The 16,199-nt window shown below is 37.8% G+C and overlaps 1 protein-coding gene across 1 annotated transcript in view; it reads right to left on the bottom strand.

The window, feature by feature from the left end:
• Nucleotides 1–16,199, bottom strand: part of PALS2 (protein associated with LIN7 2, MAGUK p55 family member) — a 51,811-nt gene that overhangs the window by 8,394 nt on the left and 27,218 nt on the right. Inside the window, exons 2-6 of the mRNA XM_062495693.1 lie at nt 15,299–15,420; nt 11,457–11,609; nt 3,182–3,334; nt 2,442–2,669; nt 1,171–1,302 (exon numbers count right to left, since the gene is read on the bottom strand). Of these exons, the coding sequence (XP_062351677.1) occupies nt 1,171–1,302; nt 2,442–2,669; nt 3,182–3,334; nt 11,457–11,609; nt 15,299–15,415 (783 nt within the window). The 5' untranslated portion in view covers nt 15,416–15,420. The remainder of the gene's footprint in view (nt 1–1,170; nt 1,303–2,441; nt 2,670–3,181; nt 3,335–11,456; nt 11,610–15,298; nt 15,421–16,199) is intronic.

Raw genomic sequence — 16,199 nt, 5'->3', positions numbered from 1 at the left:
TAAGCTTCTTTTTCCTGGGGCATGATCTGCATAGCAATACAGTATACTGATTGAACACATTTCAATTTTGCCAGATTGAGTGTTGGAAGATATATTTCTCCTGGAACCCCACAAGTTACAGCTGGAGAGTTTGAAAGGCAATACCAAAGTCAGCATGGCAGCTAAACATCAAACTCCTCCAGAGTTTTGGAGTGTCTACTTCTGAAACTAATTAAATTGGCAGCAGTAAATTTTCAGCCTTTCCTCACACTTTTTATTGTCTTTCTTTCTATTATTACTGTCACTGAGAAGCAACAAAATTCAGCAGCTGTTGATGTATATTGACATATTTCTGTTGCTTTTAAAGAAGTAATATATCTTGTTCTCAGGTAGTGTCTGGTGCTCTTCTGCCTGTTAACCTTGAAAAGGGTGAGCAAGGTAGGGGTAGAAAGAGAAATTAATAATGCTAAACTCTTAGCCAGTTTTGAGGATCTCGGTTGAGAAAAGGGTCTTAAAGGTTCACTTATCTCATTTTCAGAGGCACTGAAAATGTTTAATTCTGTGCATAGTGTCTTGGAAAAAATAAACATAGCATAACTACCGGATTACATTTCCACTGAAGGACTGCATGTAGAAATACCACCTTAAACCAGGGTGAACTGCTAATACTTGAAATGGTGCCAAACACTGTGACTATGAGCATGCATGATACAGCTCACAGACACTGACCACCACTGTAGAAATAAAACATACAGCCTCTCCAAAAAGCTATTCTCACCCCCTTCAAGTCCACAAGATTAATTTCCCTCTCCAACTCTGAGCACTCAATAAGGGGTTCACTTCTTCCACAGTTGCTGTCAGGGAAGGCTTACCATAATTATAGTCCAAATAAGATTTTTTTCCTAGAAACTGTCCATCTTAAACTGATTTGGGAATGTCCAGGCTTAAGATACAAGAAAAAAGACAAACAGCACTAACAGTAAAATGAGTGACACATTTACAATTTAAAGCATCCCTTTTCCTTTAGTGTTTCAAATTTGTATCTTTCTATTAGCTTGAAAATTAATTGCAGTGTAAATATTATTTATCTACTGATAAATGAAAGTAGATCATAAGTTAAAGAATTTATTATTGAGGCAACTGTTGATGCTTTCAGTTTTTTATTTTACTTATTTTAATCTTTTTACCAACCTGCCACCAATTCGGATCTTCCCTGTTTACAATCTGAAGAATTTCTCCTTTAGAAAATTTCAAACCTGCTTCTTTGCATGGGATGAGGTTGTCATTATAGGGATTATAATCAAAATGACACTTCACGAAAACCTGAAATGCATAAAAATTAACAAAGCTTAAGAATTATAAAATACATTCTGACTAATCTATCTGTCAAACTGAAGTAATGCATAAAAAACTTGACATGATCCAAGCTGCATTTGGCACAAAAAATACAATCTAGGGGGAAAAATGTTATACAGCAACTGGGACAGAATAATCAACAGTGTAAACCTTGGCTGAAGTAGCTTCATGATAAAAATAAAAAAATCTGTTCCATTTGGACATGGTATTACAAAACACTAATTTTTGCATTTCAGCACATACAACTCAATTAGAATTCTGACTTTTAATTACTTAAAAATACAAAAAATTCTTGGAATGTGAGCACTGTATTTAAGGCTTGTGGAATCTTAAAAATTATTTTTTGCCATGAACTTAAAGTTTTAAAAGTAACAGGAGATGCAACTGCTTAAGACTCAAATTTGATGCAGGGGAAGAAGCAGTAGGTTGCATGACTGAACTGAGAACATCTCTGACTCTCTTTGTACCTGGCTGGGGAGCAAAGGAAGACCTGCACCTGCTTTAACAGACCACATGCCCTCAGCTACTACTCAGTGGAAGCCTGTTATAGTCACAGGCATTAAGATCCACTACCTGAAGGCGCATCTTACACAGTGTTTCAAAGGCACTGATTTAGCTGAGGAAGTCACTTCTGCCATGGAGAAATTGACAGCCTACAGCAACAACAAAAGGATAAGGAATAGCCACCATCCAAGTTCCCACTAGTCAGTGAGTTCAAGCTCATCTGCTGAATTAAATATGCTTCTGAATTCTATTAAACTGATTATTTTGACACCAACCACGTTATAAACACACACACTTCACTGCATGAAGTGTGACTGTGGTCAGATCCTCAGAGGTCACTTAAGGTCAAAAATATGTAATTTATATGTAGCATACAAATGCCCAACAATTTTAGACACCAATTTGAGTTTTTAGACAGGCATATTAGGTGAATAAACCCATTTCTAAAATGCAATTAAAGGTAAATACAGGTATCCACATTTTACTCTTCCTCCTAGTCTTATATTCAGAAAATAATCACAGTATGTTTAATTGAGAGTCTTACACAATAAAGTACTAAGCAGAAGTTCTTTCCACAGAATCATCAGAAATGTGTTACTGACCTGTTGAGGAATGACAGTGTCTCTGTAGCTAGGGAGAATTTTCAAAGTGACACTTCCACTGATGTTTTTCAGCAGTTCTTGCAATTCTTTTGGATTGTTTCCAACCTCGTGGCCATTCACCTCTTTAATAATGTCACCCACATGCAGAAGACCTTGCCGATCTATCATTCCTCCGTGAAGAATTCGGGCTATTACCAGATCGTTGTTCTCGACTCTAAACGTGACTCCCTGAAAGAGGTACATGACACCCAGTTTACCACTGTTTGAATTTCATTTTACCATTATCTCAAGCTCAAATACACAGCTGTGGGATATTCCACCCATTCCAATGAATACAGAGTTGCAGCTACTACAGTGTAAGAGCTCCTGATACAGAGAAGCATCAGGTGACACAGAAATGCTTTCACACAAGGTTTTCATATGACTGAAAAATTACTGTTGCTCTTGATTGCATGCAATCCTGTCATCTCATATCAGAACCAAACAGATGTTGTGTTAGTCTATCACAGCAGCAGCAGTCACTCAGTCCAGTGACTGCCTGATCACTATCCCATTACTTTCTGGAGAGAATGGAATGGAGTACAAGGAAGTATCTTCCTATTTCAACCTCTCAATACTGAGCTTATCAACCACTAAATTACACAATATAATGGAAATAATTAAAACATAATACAAAGAATCAGGTACATGTAAACTTTTTCACTAGCACTTTAAAAGACAAACTCATCCTCAATTCTTACCAGTGGTTCTCCCGCTCTTTTGTGAATTCCAAGGATACGAATAGCATCTACTGGAACAACCTGGTTGTTCACTGAAGAATTATTGACTTCCGGGCTAGAAGGAGGGGAATCGTAACATTTTGAAGCCACAATATCATGCGCTTCCAAGAGTGACTGCAAAGGAACAGAATAAAATAGTTTTAAAAGTAATGAAGTAACTGTTTGTGAAAGGATTTAGTGCTGAATAACCACTGAATCTGTCCTTTTGGGACCAGATCATTATACTCTTATTTTACATGAAATAAAGCAAAATCGGACACATAAGTGCTTACATGAACAGGTAAGCCTATGGACTTGGCAAATATGCTATCTTGTAAACAATAATGCTGCTTCTTAAGGAAATACAGGAGAACTGTAACTAAAATGGAGAGGAATGTGTGATGTTACAAGGGAAGAAGACACAAAAAGGAGTACCTAAAATAGTCTTCCACCTAATGAGACAGTATCTGAGCAAATGGTTACAGTAAATGAACAACCCACTGCAAAAAAAATGAAGATAACCCATCATTAGACATTTGTGTTTAATGCAATAATATCTTCCTCCACAGTAATTTGGATAATGACAGGTATGCAACGTTTTTAGCCATCTGCAGAATGAGTGCTTCCTGCTTGCATAAAGCCAAGGCAGAATTCTAGCACCAAATGAATCCAAGCTGACAAAATTTACTTTCTGGAAGACACCTTAGAGATAATGGTGTTTTCACCAGTCCACATACATAAATGCAAGGTAGAAGGAGAAGATCCAAATGAATGTAATCACGTTTGGAAGACAATGTAATTTAGGCATAAGTTTCTGATACAGGATATCTTAAGGAAAAATTAAGACAATACATACAGGTAAACCAAGATCAAACTTGCACATTAAGACAGTGGAGACTTTCTGTCTTTCTGTCACTTTCTAGTGTAAGATGTTCCTGCCTGTGGTGGGGGATCTGGAACGAGATGATCTTTAAGGTCCCTTCCAACCCAAACCATTCTGCGATTCTATGAGAGGACAAAGGGACACCTGACAGCCATCATACACAGTAGTCCAAGGTAAAGCATCCTACAGCACAGGGAGTCACACTGACAGATACAGAGAGAAGCAGCAAGCAGAGGAGATGCCTACTGGGCCTCCAACTACACAACCTTGTTTCCAACAGTGACTGGTCAGAAACAGTATTAAGGCAGATTACTGACTGTGTCACGTAAGTAGCCATAAAGAGAAGACACCATGGGACTTTCACTGATACTGACATGCACATGCCAGAGGAAGACAGCGAACTACCAGAAAGCAGAGCAGGCGAGCAAGTAAGAGGAATGATTTGCTATGCAGTCTGCTCCATCCTTCTGTAAGCCACCTCTAAGCTAAAGGCTGTGCAACCACACTAGGTTAGTGCTAAGCTCAGCATGCAAGCCCTCAAAGTGTCACAAACCTGAATAGTCATTTTAATCTACACGACGAACCTGCTGATATTTCAACTTGAGGTTAGAAGGAAGTATTAATTCACCGATTTTGCCCCTTCCATTAAGACTGTAAAGACAGCTGCTTATTGTGGCTGCTCTGATACTGTGGACACAAACCAAATCAAATTAAATAGGAAAAACAATCATTTATTTAAATCAAGCAGCTGTCAGATGGTAGCAATTTCTAATTCTTCCCTATCCAAGACACATCCAATCCAGAAACCAGGAGAACAGATCTCTCTGCCAACGTTTGCTAGCAACATATTTTTGGATCTTTCTGCATTTCCAAAATGAAATTAATTTTCATCAGCTACACATTTTTACAGATCAGCACTCATAAAACCAGGTAGAAAAAGCAGTATGAAACTTCCAGTTTTCTTCTGATCACACATTAAAACAAATTGTCCCTGAAGTTTCTGACCACAACCCACTATACTTCTCATGAAGCCTCACACAGCTGCCTGTACAGCTCTCTGCCCTTTAATGGTAATGCAATTCATAGATTATAATCTGATTCACAGTCCAAAAAGCCTACTAAAGTAACAGTCTGTGTCATCCTTTTGAAATTAATATGCTCCGTAAAATTCTTCAGTTCTTAAATCTGATCCCATTCCGCATTCTGATCCTTTTTAACCACGTAGTTTTATGGATAAGCATGAATTCACACAACTGCTACTTAACCATCTCACAGTCAAAGGATCTTTTTCCTATTTATTTACACAGTCCCTGAGTCACAGGAGGACTGCCAGGGACTGCCCACAACTCTAAAGTGGTTTCTTTAAGAAAAGTGGTTCATTGGTTTCCTTAAGGCATAGTTAACTTATTACTGTCCCACACCTAACGCTCAGTGCTGAAACGCAAGAACCTGTACCAGTTTTATGAGCCTGTTTCCAGCCAGCCAGGTCATGACCTGCAGTCCAGAAGAAGACTTAAGCACAGCCACGTGGCAACGGGGGCCTTGTGTCTGTACCACTGCCCAACTACTCACCAACATTTTATGTCGCTAAGTTACTTTCTTATTACAGGAAGGTGCACCTGAGTGAATTGAGAAATACAGTTACATTAACTTTTTTTTCCCCCCTCTTGTTTCTTTCTTGTGATATTGGAAAAAAGTGATATCCTGTGCTCCTGCAACTCCAGAGCTCCACTGGAATCTGACCTTTCCATACTGGTCCTGGAACACTTATAAAACCACTGCCAAAGTCTGCAAAACAACATGGACTGATCAACAACCATAGAACTGTTCAAAGTTTCCTCCACACAGAATTTCCTCCTGTAAACAGGATCAGCTGACTATCCAAGAATGGATAGCTGTAGAAAGGTTCTCTAGGAAAAATGCCCATATTGTCAGAATAAGGCGTTTAGAAGAACTCCTACAAAGCACAAGAGTTAAGACACAATGGATACACACTCCCGTAACAGACAGTATGATCTCTTTATGCAAGATACTGTCATAAAACAATCCATAAACTTGGAAGATACTGATCTCCTTACAGTAGTTTTCTGTGACTGTGTATATTTGACAGCTAAAAAAGTAATTTAAAACATAATTGAAAATTCAGTAAACACAAAAACATTAATAATTCAAAACTCCCTACAGTGCTGAAGCAAAGCTCAAACTCAACATTTTTTCCTAAAAAAAATTCTCAACACAATCTAAACATGTTGTGAAACATTGCCCTAAATAATATAATAACTATTTACTCAATTCCAATCCAAAAGAACAATTAAATTACAAACTGGGGGCTGTGGTGGGAGTGAATATACAAGAGTAGAATGATTCTATAGTCTTGAATTCAGGACTCCTTTCCTAAAACATTAGGCCTACAAGTATCTAAAATATTTCCCTTCCTCTTTTGTACACTAAATGTGTGCTAGTCTTCCCTGACAACCTTGTTTAAATATTAGAATTTAATAAATGGATTAGAGGTTCCTAATGTTCATGCAGAAAAACCGCATTTTAAAGCCCTTCTGGAAAAGTGAGGAACTAATTTATGACCTTAGAAAAATCAGGATGGCTGCTAACAACACAAGAATATGTGGGGGAAATAACCCTATATATTAATATCTGTCTAGGACACAATTTAAGATCACTTTTTCTAAATGAAACATTTTAAAGATATGATCAGCCCTTATAAACCTAACTAGTAGAAAACAATACTGGCTACTTTTCAGATTAAGTATTTTATTGCCAGCAGAACCTATTTAGGATGAATGGTTTGGCTAATTCTTGAAAGGTGAAAGTAACAGAAGAAGCTCTTCCAAGAGGAAGCAGAAGTGATTCTTCTGCATGTTTAACCACTCCAATAGTGTGAAAATTTTTAACTGCTTCTTCTTGCCTCAAGGCAACCTCTCTTACCACTCCTGTCTGGTAAGATTTGTTACAGCCTTTTCCATGTGCTGCATGTGCTGAACTACTGGCTAGCCATCAATACTGTGAAACTCATTAGAACTTTCACACTTTGACCTCTGAGAAGTTCAGTTAAAACCAAAAAGGATAAAAAGCAGAAGGGATGATAAAGAGGAAATGAAAGGAGAAAGGAGAAGAGAGAGGGAATAATACAGCCACGCATGCACCTGTACTCCAGAGTTAGTCCTTCCCAAATGCTCCTCTACAAAAATGAGTAGAAAAAATGAAGCCCTTTAATTTGCTTTTTCTAGCACTAAATAATACATTCAAACAAACTACTGCACGGATGCCTTGTATATCACGTTTTATACTTCTATGCCAAGGCAGGTTACAACTGTAAGATGACACTGTGATAAAGTGGCAGCATTCATTTGTAAACTACAAAGTCAACCTCTAAACCACTTAAACAGTAGTGTCCCTGAACCTTTTAAAGAGTCAGGTTGGGTTGTTTGCACTTTTACTGAACTAGAGAAAGGTTGCAAATGACATTTTCTATAAATGCCACTGAGATTGTGTTTTTCCTTTCTCCCTTCATGCAGAATTTGGAATATGCCCCCTTGCACCAAATGAGGCAGAAATGATAGCACTTTTCTCTTTTTTTGAGTATTTAGGTAATTTTCTGTTTCCTTTTTGGAGAAGGAGACATATAGCTTTCCCAAGCCTTAAGAAAGATATTATATCCACATTTTGGTCTGCAATTTGTACTAGAAGTTCTTCTAGAGTGGTCATAACTATGATATCAATTGAATAAAAAAACCCAGTATTTTGGCCTCAGCTGACTTCATTACTTGCCTTCACATGGATAATGGAAGTACAAAATTAAGGGCTGAAAATTCTCCCTAATTTTCGGCTTCAGAATTGAACCACAGCAGATATACTTCAAAGAAGTAAGTAGATAGATGCTTTTGCCCATACACAGCAGCCAAAACTGCTCATTATTTCTGAAAATGAGACTGAATGCCTCACTACAGGCACACAGAGAATAAATTTTAAAAATACAAGTTAAAGCTTCTTCAGACTTTTTTAAAATTAATTCTAATTCTGACAGGGATGAATAGGCCAGTTCTCCAGGGCAGCATTTAACTATCTTAACCATCTACTTCTTCCTTTCACACTTTTTTGTCCTTTTTGTACAATCTAGGTTTTGCAGCAAACGAAGTTGCGCTATATTTTTCTTACATGCCCATGACTGGTCCAACACTATAGGAACAAAAACAGTATATAAGTAATAATCATGACATGAATATTTAAACTGGGTTCCAAGGAAGAGTCAACAAACTGCAAAATAGTAAGTCCGATGCTGATACTAAACAAATCAGAAGCTTCCATAAAACCCAGAATGACTGGACAAAACCAATCAAGGGAAAGCATCAACATGCTTTAACAAGGTAAGTCATACTTCTCAAATCTAGTCAGATTCCTTGGAAGAGTCATCAAGAATGGCAACAAGGCAGCTAGAGTTGTTAATATAGATCAATTTCCACAAGGTCTTTGGTAGAAGTCTTTTAAAAAAGCAAAACTGTAACAGGATAAGCAGTAAGGCTTTCAAGTGAAGAAAATATTGGTTAGAAGCCAGAAAAATTGGTGCCAGGAATACAGTATTTTTAATTTTCAGAATTCATGTCATCAGGTGATTTCCACAGGCATCTGGGCTCAGGTCTACACCTGCCAATATACTGACATGTCAGATAAACCACCTAGGAAATGGGGATGAGAAGTGAAATGACTGTTTGCCGATGGACCAAAACAGCTGGCTCTAACCTGTAAAGGCACCTCATGAGCAATAGACTGAGAACAGGGCAAATGAAATTCAACACTGACTGCACGGGAAAACAATACTAGTTTAATATATTAACTGAGAGACTCAGAAATGGTATCTCAAAGATGTAAACAATACAAAACCAAACTGAGCCTAACAAGCAATCCACTCTCCCTGAGCTTAGAGGTACCTCATCTTTACTGACAGGGTAGTCAAACACTGGAATAGGCTCCATGTCTGTCAGTGTTTAACAGGCATTTGGACAGCACCCTTAACAGGCTTTAATTTTCAGTCAGCTCTGAATTGGTCAGCCAGCTGGAGTGGATGAGCACTGTAAGTCCTTTCTAACTGAACTTCTCTGTTCTATTCATCAGCTGTTAAATAGGCAAACCAAATACTAGAAACTTTTAGGCCACAAGTAAGAAACACAATGGAAATTATGATACCACTTCAGAAATCCATGCTGTATACACATTTGCTTCCCTTCATTTTATTTACTTGACACAGACAGACACAATGAGGTCTCTCAAACCACAAGTAACATGGAAAAGCTGATTAAGAAAAACTGTTCACTTTCTTCCTACACAAGAGGACAGGAATATTAAGTGAAATTGACAGGAGAGAGTCTCAAAACCAAAAGAGCACAGGCTCCGCTCAGATGGGGGATACCGTGAATGACAGATGTTCACATGGGTTAAAAAAACAGCTGAATAAGCTCATGGAAGAGAACCATAGGTGGATAATACTATTTCTCACTCAGAAGTGTGAACAACAAATCACTAAATCTTCACAACACATTTTAGAAGGTATCACTCTTGGCTTGTTCTAGCCTTGCAGTCTTCACTAGATGCCTATTGCTGGGACAGGGAAGGAAAACAGAAGAGATGTTTGCTAAATGGACCTTTAATATGCAATTAGGAAACACTAACAAAAAATCTGAGCAAAACTGTAAAGTTAAGGTAGCATATATGCAGTTTCACATCTGCTCCTTATTTATCAAGCAACAAAAAAGAGCAAGAACAGAAAGGAGCATAAATACTGACATTCTAGTTCACCAGCTATTTTGGAACTTTACATATTCAAGTTGCTTAAGCCTGAACTAACGAAGTATCTGACAGTAACATCACATTCTGCCTCTCTGTAGATCTGGCCACCAAACAGGAATAAGTGTTTGCCCTAGTGTTGACTATTCAACCAGTAATTCTTACTTGATTCTTATTGATCTGAAAATTCTTATTTGATCTGTCTCCTACAGGCCATTTCCAGTTTCCACCCCAAGGAAGACCTGGGAAGACCCAGGCTTCTCTTTGGCCCTTGCCATCTCTCTCCAGTGATCACTGCTACCGTGCCTTTCAAAGCGCAGCACTTCAATTGTTATGCCCTTTCCATGTTTTGATTCATCAACCTCTTTGACTTCCAGCTTTATTTTCTAGAACACAGTGGATCATTGTCTGGTCTCTCAGTGCACCAGTTGGTCCTCAGTTCTAATCCTTTTGCATTTTCACTATCAATTTCTCCAAACTCATGCAGTCCTTTTTAAGTACTAATTTCTACTGAGGGATCTAAGACTGATTTGCAGGTTTATGCACCAGTAAGTCTCCGAATCAGTTTTTGATCACTTAGTTATGATGCCTTTCAGGACAAGTAAGAACACAAGGGAAGCCAACAAAGGGGAGGCAGAGGAACTGTCAGTACTCAGAAGAACTACTGCCCCCAAAGCTGACCTCTTGAACTGATCCCTTTTCCAATAGGACACAATACAACCAACAGCATTTCCAGTGTTTATGTTTTCCATGTTAAACAGTTATATATATCACTGCTATGTTTGTATAACATGTAACAGAAAAACTGGGCAAAAAGTGCATTTAAACTCATCTATCCCAAAAATGCCTATGACTTCATGCCAAAAGAAGCCCACTTATACTGTGGCAAAAGGTTGTTTATGTTCTTCTACAGAATACCTTTAGCTTAGCAGTAGTCCACTGAAGTAGTACAGTCCATTGAACCCTACCCAGAAAGGCCAGAATCTATGAAGGATTTTCAAACCTTGATCTTTGAGGCTCAGTACAGAAGCTGGTCACAGAAACAGCAAAATGGAAAAACACTTGCTTTTGAAAGCATATGTCAACACTTCACTTAAGCAGAGCAACAGTGAGAGGGATGCAGAGTCTCAGCTTCAGCTGCAGTGCAGATCAGATCACAGAAGAATCACATTCATTCACTCTGCAAACTGCATGTCTTACACACAAGTATGAATACCAACAGCTGAACTGAAATGCACACAATACTTATGACCAGAACTGATCATGGAAATGTTATGGATGAAGCAAACCTTCAAGGAATTTTTATGGAAACTCCCATCATACAAGAAGTAAAAGCTTGTCCAAGATTTACAACAGAGACTCCAGTAGAATAATACAATGAGTACAGGTATTTTTGAAACTATATCATATAATAAAATCATGCTTATTTGTAACATGGCTTCTGATTTGCCCTTTATTTGGAGTAAAATCCTACATATTACAGTTTGCTAAAGTTCAGGTTTTGTTTCTTTATTATTCCTAGATGTGTATGTGGACACTGATACAGCAAGTTGGTAATGTACAGTAAAAAGGTGGTACCTGAAAATGAGGCTCCTTGAGTATTCCAACCAGTTCTGCAACATTTTCATCCTTATTTACTAAAGGACTGATGTCTTCAAGAATTTCATTCACCAGCTCCAGGTTGTTGTCACTGACAGCCTCAAGTTTTGAATCTTCCAGTCGCTCGTGAGCCTGTAAGATTAAATACATGAAACTATAATGTAAGTAAGTTTCAAATGGTTCACATTTATAAACTTTTCAAGTAATTTCTCAATGCAATCTTCAGCAGAAAAGACAGAAAAATTATATATAGGATAACCTGATTTTACTGCTGAAAGACTTTGCATGCTGAACTACATGACCCAACAAACTATAAGCAGCACGTACCAGAGATGCTTCTAAGTCCTTATCTCCTCTATGCTATACACACCAAGCACTGCTCTATCAACAGTACAGCACCTCAGCACCTTTCCTGCCTTGGAATCCTGGACAATTACACCTTCTAGAAGAAGGGCAAAAATGGAACGGTGGGATCTTTTCAGAGTCTGCAAGAAAAACATTTACCTCCAACTCCTCCCGTTCAAACACTTTTGAACAGCACATTCTATAGAAAGATCTGCCGAACTGAATGAAATGCTAAAGAAAAGTTGGAGTCAAAGGCAGCTAGCAGTATCCTGGGCTGCATTATAAGTGTAACTAGAAGAGTGAGGGCTACTCAGCACTAGCGAGGCCACACCTGGAACACTGCTAATTCTGGAAAGAGCTCAGTGAAGGGCCACAAATATGATGAAGGATCTGGAGCACCTTACTTTTCAGGAAAGGCTGATCAAGCTGGGATTGTTCTGCCTGGAAAAGAGAAGGCTCAGGGCAATCTCATCAATGTGTATAAAAGGTATACTATGCAAAGAGAACACAGACAGCCTGCTTCCAGAGGTGACTGGTGACAGGACAGCAGGCACTGGGCATAAAATGAAACTCGGGAAGCTCTGTCTGAGCATCAGGAAACACTTTCCAGTGTGAGGGTGACTGAGCACTGGAACAGGTAGCCCAGAGAAGATGGGAGTTTCCCTCCTTGGAGATACTCAAAAGCTGTCTGGATGTGGTCCTGGGCAACTGTTTCCAGGTAGCCCTGCTTGGGTAGGGAGAGTTAGACCAGATGCCCTCCAGAGGTCCCTTGCAGCCTCAACCATCCTGTGATTCTTTGATAACATTTCATCTATTTCTGGAGCTATTCCTGCAGACATAATCCTTTCCTGAACTCTGCAAATACTGAAATTCATTGAAATGTAGGTGCTTTGAGCAGAAAGAGAAGCATCTCTGAATGCTTCACTTATTTATTGCAAACAGTGCTCTATGACAGAATTAGAGAAGAGGCCAAAAATAACTCATATTCTCAATTAAAAGTTATTTTCAACACTGTAGCAACGAGAAATTTACAAAGGAGCAGTTACTTTGGCATATAAAAAAACAAATACATAATAGGTATAATTCAGAGTCATCTATATATACTTCCCATAAATATAATCTGAAGGTATACGAGCACTTCTGCTCTCTTACTAGTGCTTTAAAACAGACAATAAAATAAAATTTTGCTAAAAGCAGAAATCTTTGCTTCCTGGAATTGAGTATTAAACTGTACTTCATGTCTATAAAATGCTATTTCTGCAGGCCCGATGACCAAATTACGGAAAGGTTAACTTAACATAAAGGCATTTCAAACATTCTCCAACACCAACACACACAAACCAAACAACTGACTGTGATTACAAAGTTATAGGAAGCTCAGCACCTACACACATTCTCCTTTATAAGGGAATGTTATTTTGTACAGAATACATACAGTAAACAATATCATTATTTTAAAGTTCTTTAACAGCAAGTAAAAACAGAAATCTAGTGCTTTTGAAACATAACCCAACTGCAAAACCTTTATAAGATTAGAGAATATGGGTTAACAACTAGTTCTCCTTTCCTCTACCACCTATTGAAAAATGGAAAGGTTCCGTGAAAGACTCCTATCCCCAAAAAATCTGTAATTTCTACCTTATTGCCTTAATTCTATACAGGAAAAGTGTGAAATGAATGTAACCCAGTTTTAAAAGATCAGACAAACTGCACTGCAAAATACTAACTACTACATAAACTAACTACTATGCATATTGTTTGCCTTCATTTATGTAAGGACCAAAAGGAGAAAATAAGTTTTTATAGCTTGTGGCACATTTCCTCAAGATTCTCATTGTCCTTTTTGGCATACTTTACATAAAGATTAGTCTTAATATCCGGCTAATAAAGGAAAATGAAAAAGCTTTTGCATCTCTGGCCTGCTTTGAAATGATGCTGCTTAAATAATGTAACCATCTCAGAGAACTGCTAATTCTGGTAAAACCAGCTCTTCTAATAGAAAAGCAAATTTATGTATTTTTAGGAACAAATAGATATATATGTGAATTACATATGCTTCACTAAATGTGTTTTGATCTTATCTTTATTTAGTACTGCTACTTAAGACTGAGGACTTTTCCAAAATAATTACAAAGAAAATACGAGTGCAGTCACATCATGTGAACACAATTAAAACCCTTAAGCATTCTAGATAAAGCATGTGTACAGTTAAGAATCTGTTTCCATTACAAGCCCTTTTTTTTAACATTTGCTACCCATTAAATTCCACCTAATTGTTACTGCCCATTAAAGCACAAATTTTTGATAAGAAAAAAAGGCTTTGCAAGGAACATTTTCTTCATGATAACTACTAAAGCTGACCTATGCAGCAGATACTTAAAGTTGTTTCCACTGTCAGTAAAAAACTACTTTTACTTACTGTAGTAAATTTAGTATACAAATCTTTCCCTCTGCAGTCATGTCACCAGCAGATAAGACATTTTCATTACTTCTAAGTTTATTACTGTGCCATGTCTTCAACTTAAAACCAATTTTTTGAACAGCTAAACAGAAGTAAATTCTTACATGAATTCTCATGAGAAGTTTTCCTTTCCAGACTTTTATACTGAACAAAATCTCTGGACAACAACCCTTCAGCTTTAGAGGATTTCATACCTGCCCAGAGGGCACTGCTTTCAGATGTCTATTCCTATTAAAGAGACAGCTGTATTTAAGTTAACTGGGTTTACCTCATGAAAAGAGTTTATTTTTATGAAGTAAGATTAAGAATTAATATAAGCAATGTACAATATTTCACTGCACTTACTACTGGTAAGACCAGCTACATTTTAATTACAGAGTCTAAAGATTTTTTTGCAATTATCACATTACATATTTATAATTGATTGCTACCACCCATACATGAAAGATTTTCATAACCCAAGAACAAAAACTTAGGGTAATCTATGTTTTAAAGAGCTAACAATCAAAGGTAAAAGCATTAGTCTGAGATCTAGGAAAGGGCATGGAAAGAATATTTTCCCGGCATATCAGAAGGTAGTTCTGAGCTAAAGATGAAAAGTAAACTTTTGTAAGCCGTGGAATAATGAAGGTGACTGCTCTCACTTTTCATCTCTGACAAAAATGCTAGAAGTCAGAAGGCATATGGGTTCTCCACACAACAGTGGTTACAAGACTACATTAAAATCAACTGATTCTAATTTCAAATATTGTAATTTCCTCATAAATAATGTAACCACATTATTTCTGTAGTCTCTGAATTTTTTATCTTCCCCTAGATTTTTATATATAATAGTCAACCAGCATGCACAGGAATTACACTATGCCAACTCTTCACCATCAAGCTGGCCTTCAAGTCTTTTAATAAGATGTATCAACATCACATTGTTGATACCTCGACCCGCACTCAATGTTCACACAATAATGGAAGAGTTAAAACATTACCAGATTCTACTCAAAACAGCAAATTTAAATACCTTGGCAAGTGATCTTACGATAGGGTTCTCCATGATTCCTTTAAGAAAAATCAGGTCTATTTCTTCAGCGCCTGTGGATGTTGGCAGATCAGTAAGGTTGTCTAAGACCTGCTGCATGGCTGCTGACAAAGCAAAAACAAAAAGTAAATACTGACCAAAACAGACTTCCATAAGGAGCAAAAGCTCCTTAGAAACACCACAACATTAAAGATGTTAAGCAGTCAAATACATCTACTGAGAGCAAGGGGACAGAACAGAAAAAGAACTTTTTTTATGCGTGTCTGAAAAATGGAATAAAGGTTGGATCCAATTTGATCCAGGCCCAGCACATTCCATCCAAGATTTGCTACTAAGGATTGAAAAAACAAACAAGTATGAACTATGTATAAGGTATGCATAATCTTCCAAATACAATAAAAGCAACTCATTCAGTACTCATTTCATCTTTTTCAGATGAAGTTTTCAGCCCTCATACATACAGCAACCCCTAAGTTTTACAATGCTTGTAGAGGCAGATTCAGTGGTTTAAAAACAAATCCATAGTTCCAAAGCAATATTTTTAAACCAAAAATCTGCTTCCAAGGCAGCTCACTGTGGGGATACTCGTGTCCACTCCCAGCAGTCCTTTACAGCCAGTCCTGACCCACTGCACTCTGGCACTAAGTGCACAGGGTGCAGATACTAGCACCAACCTGGTCCCATAACACACCACAATGGGAAGTACATCCTACAGTGAGAAATGCAAGGTGCCTGCCAAGTACCCTCAGACGTGCTGAGAGTGAACACTGCTGCCCATGGAAATGTCAGAAAATGCCACCATCCCAGCTGTCTGGTCCCCTGTGGTCATCGAGGTGAGTTAAGAGAATTTGTTCTTAACTTTATTCTTTTAAACTTCTGCCAA

Source organism: Cinclus cinclus, chromosome 1 (genome assembly GCF_963662255.1).
Source record: "Cinclus cinclus chromosome 1, bCinCin1.1, whole genome shotgun sequence".
NCBI lineage: Eukaryota > Metazoa > Chordata > Aves > Passeriformes > Cinclidae > Cinclus > Cinclus cinclus.
Note: the sequence above shows the minus strand (reverse complement) of the source record. Positions and strands in the feature narration are given on the sequence as shown.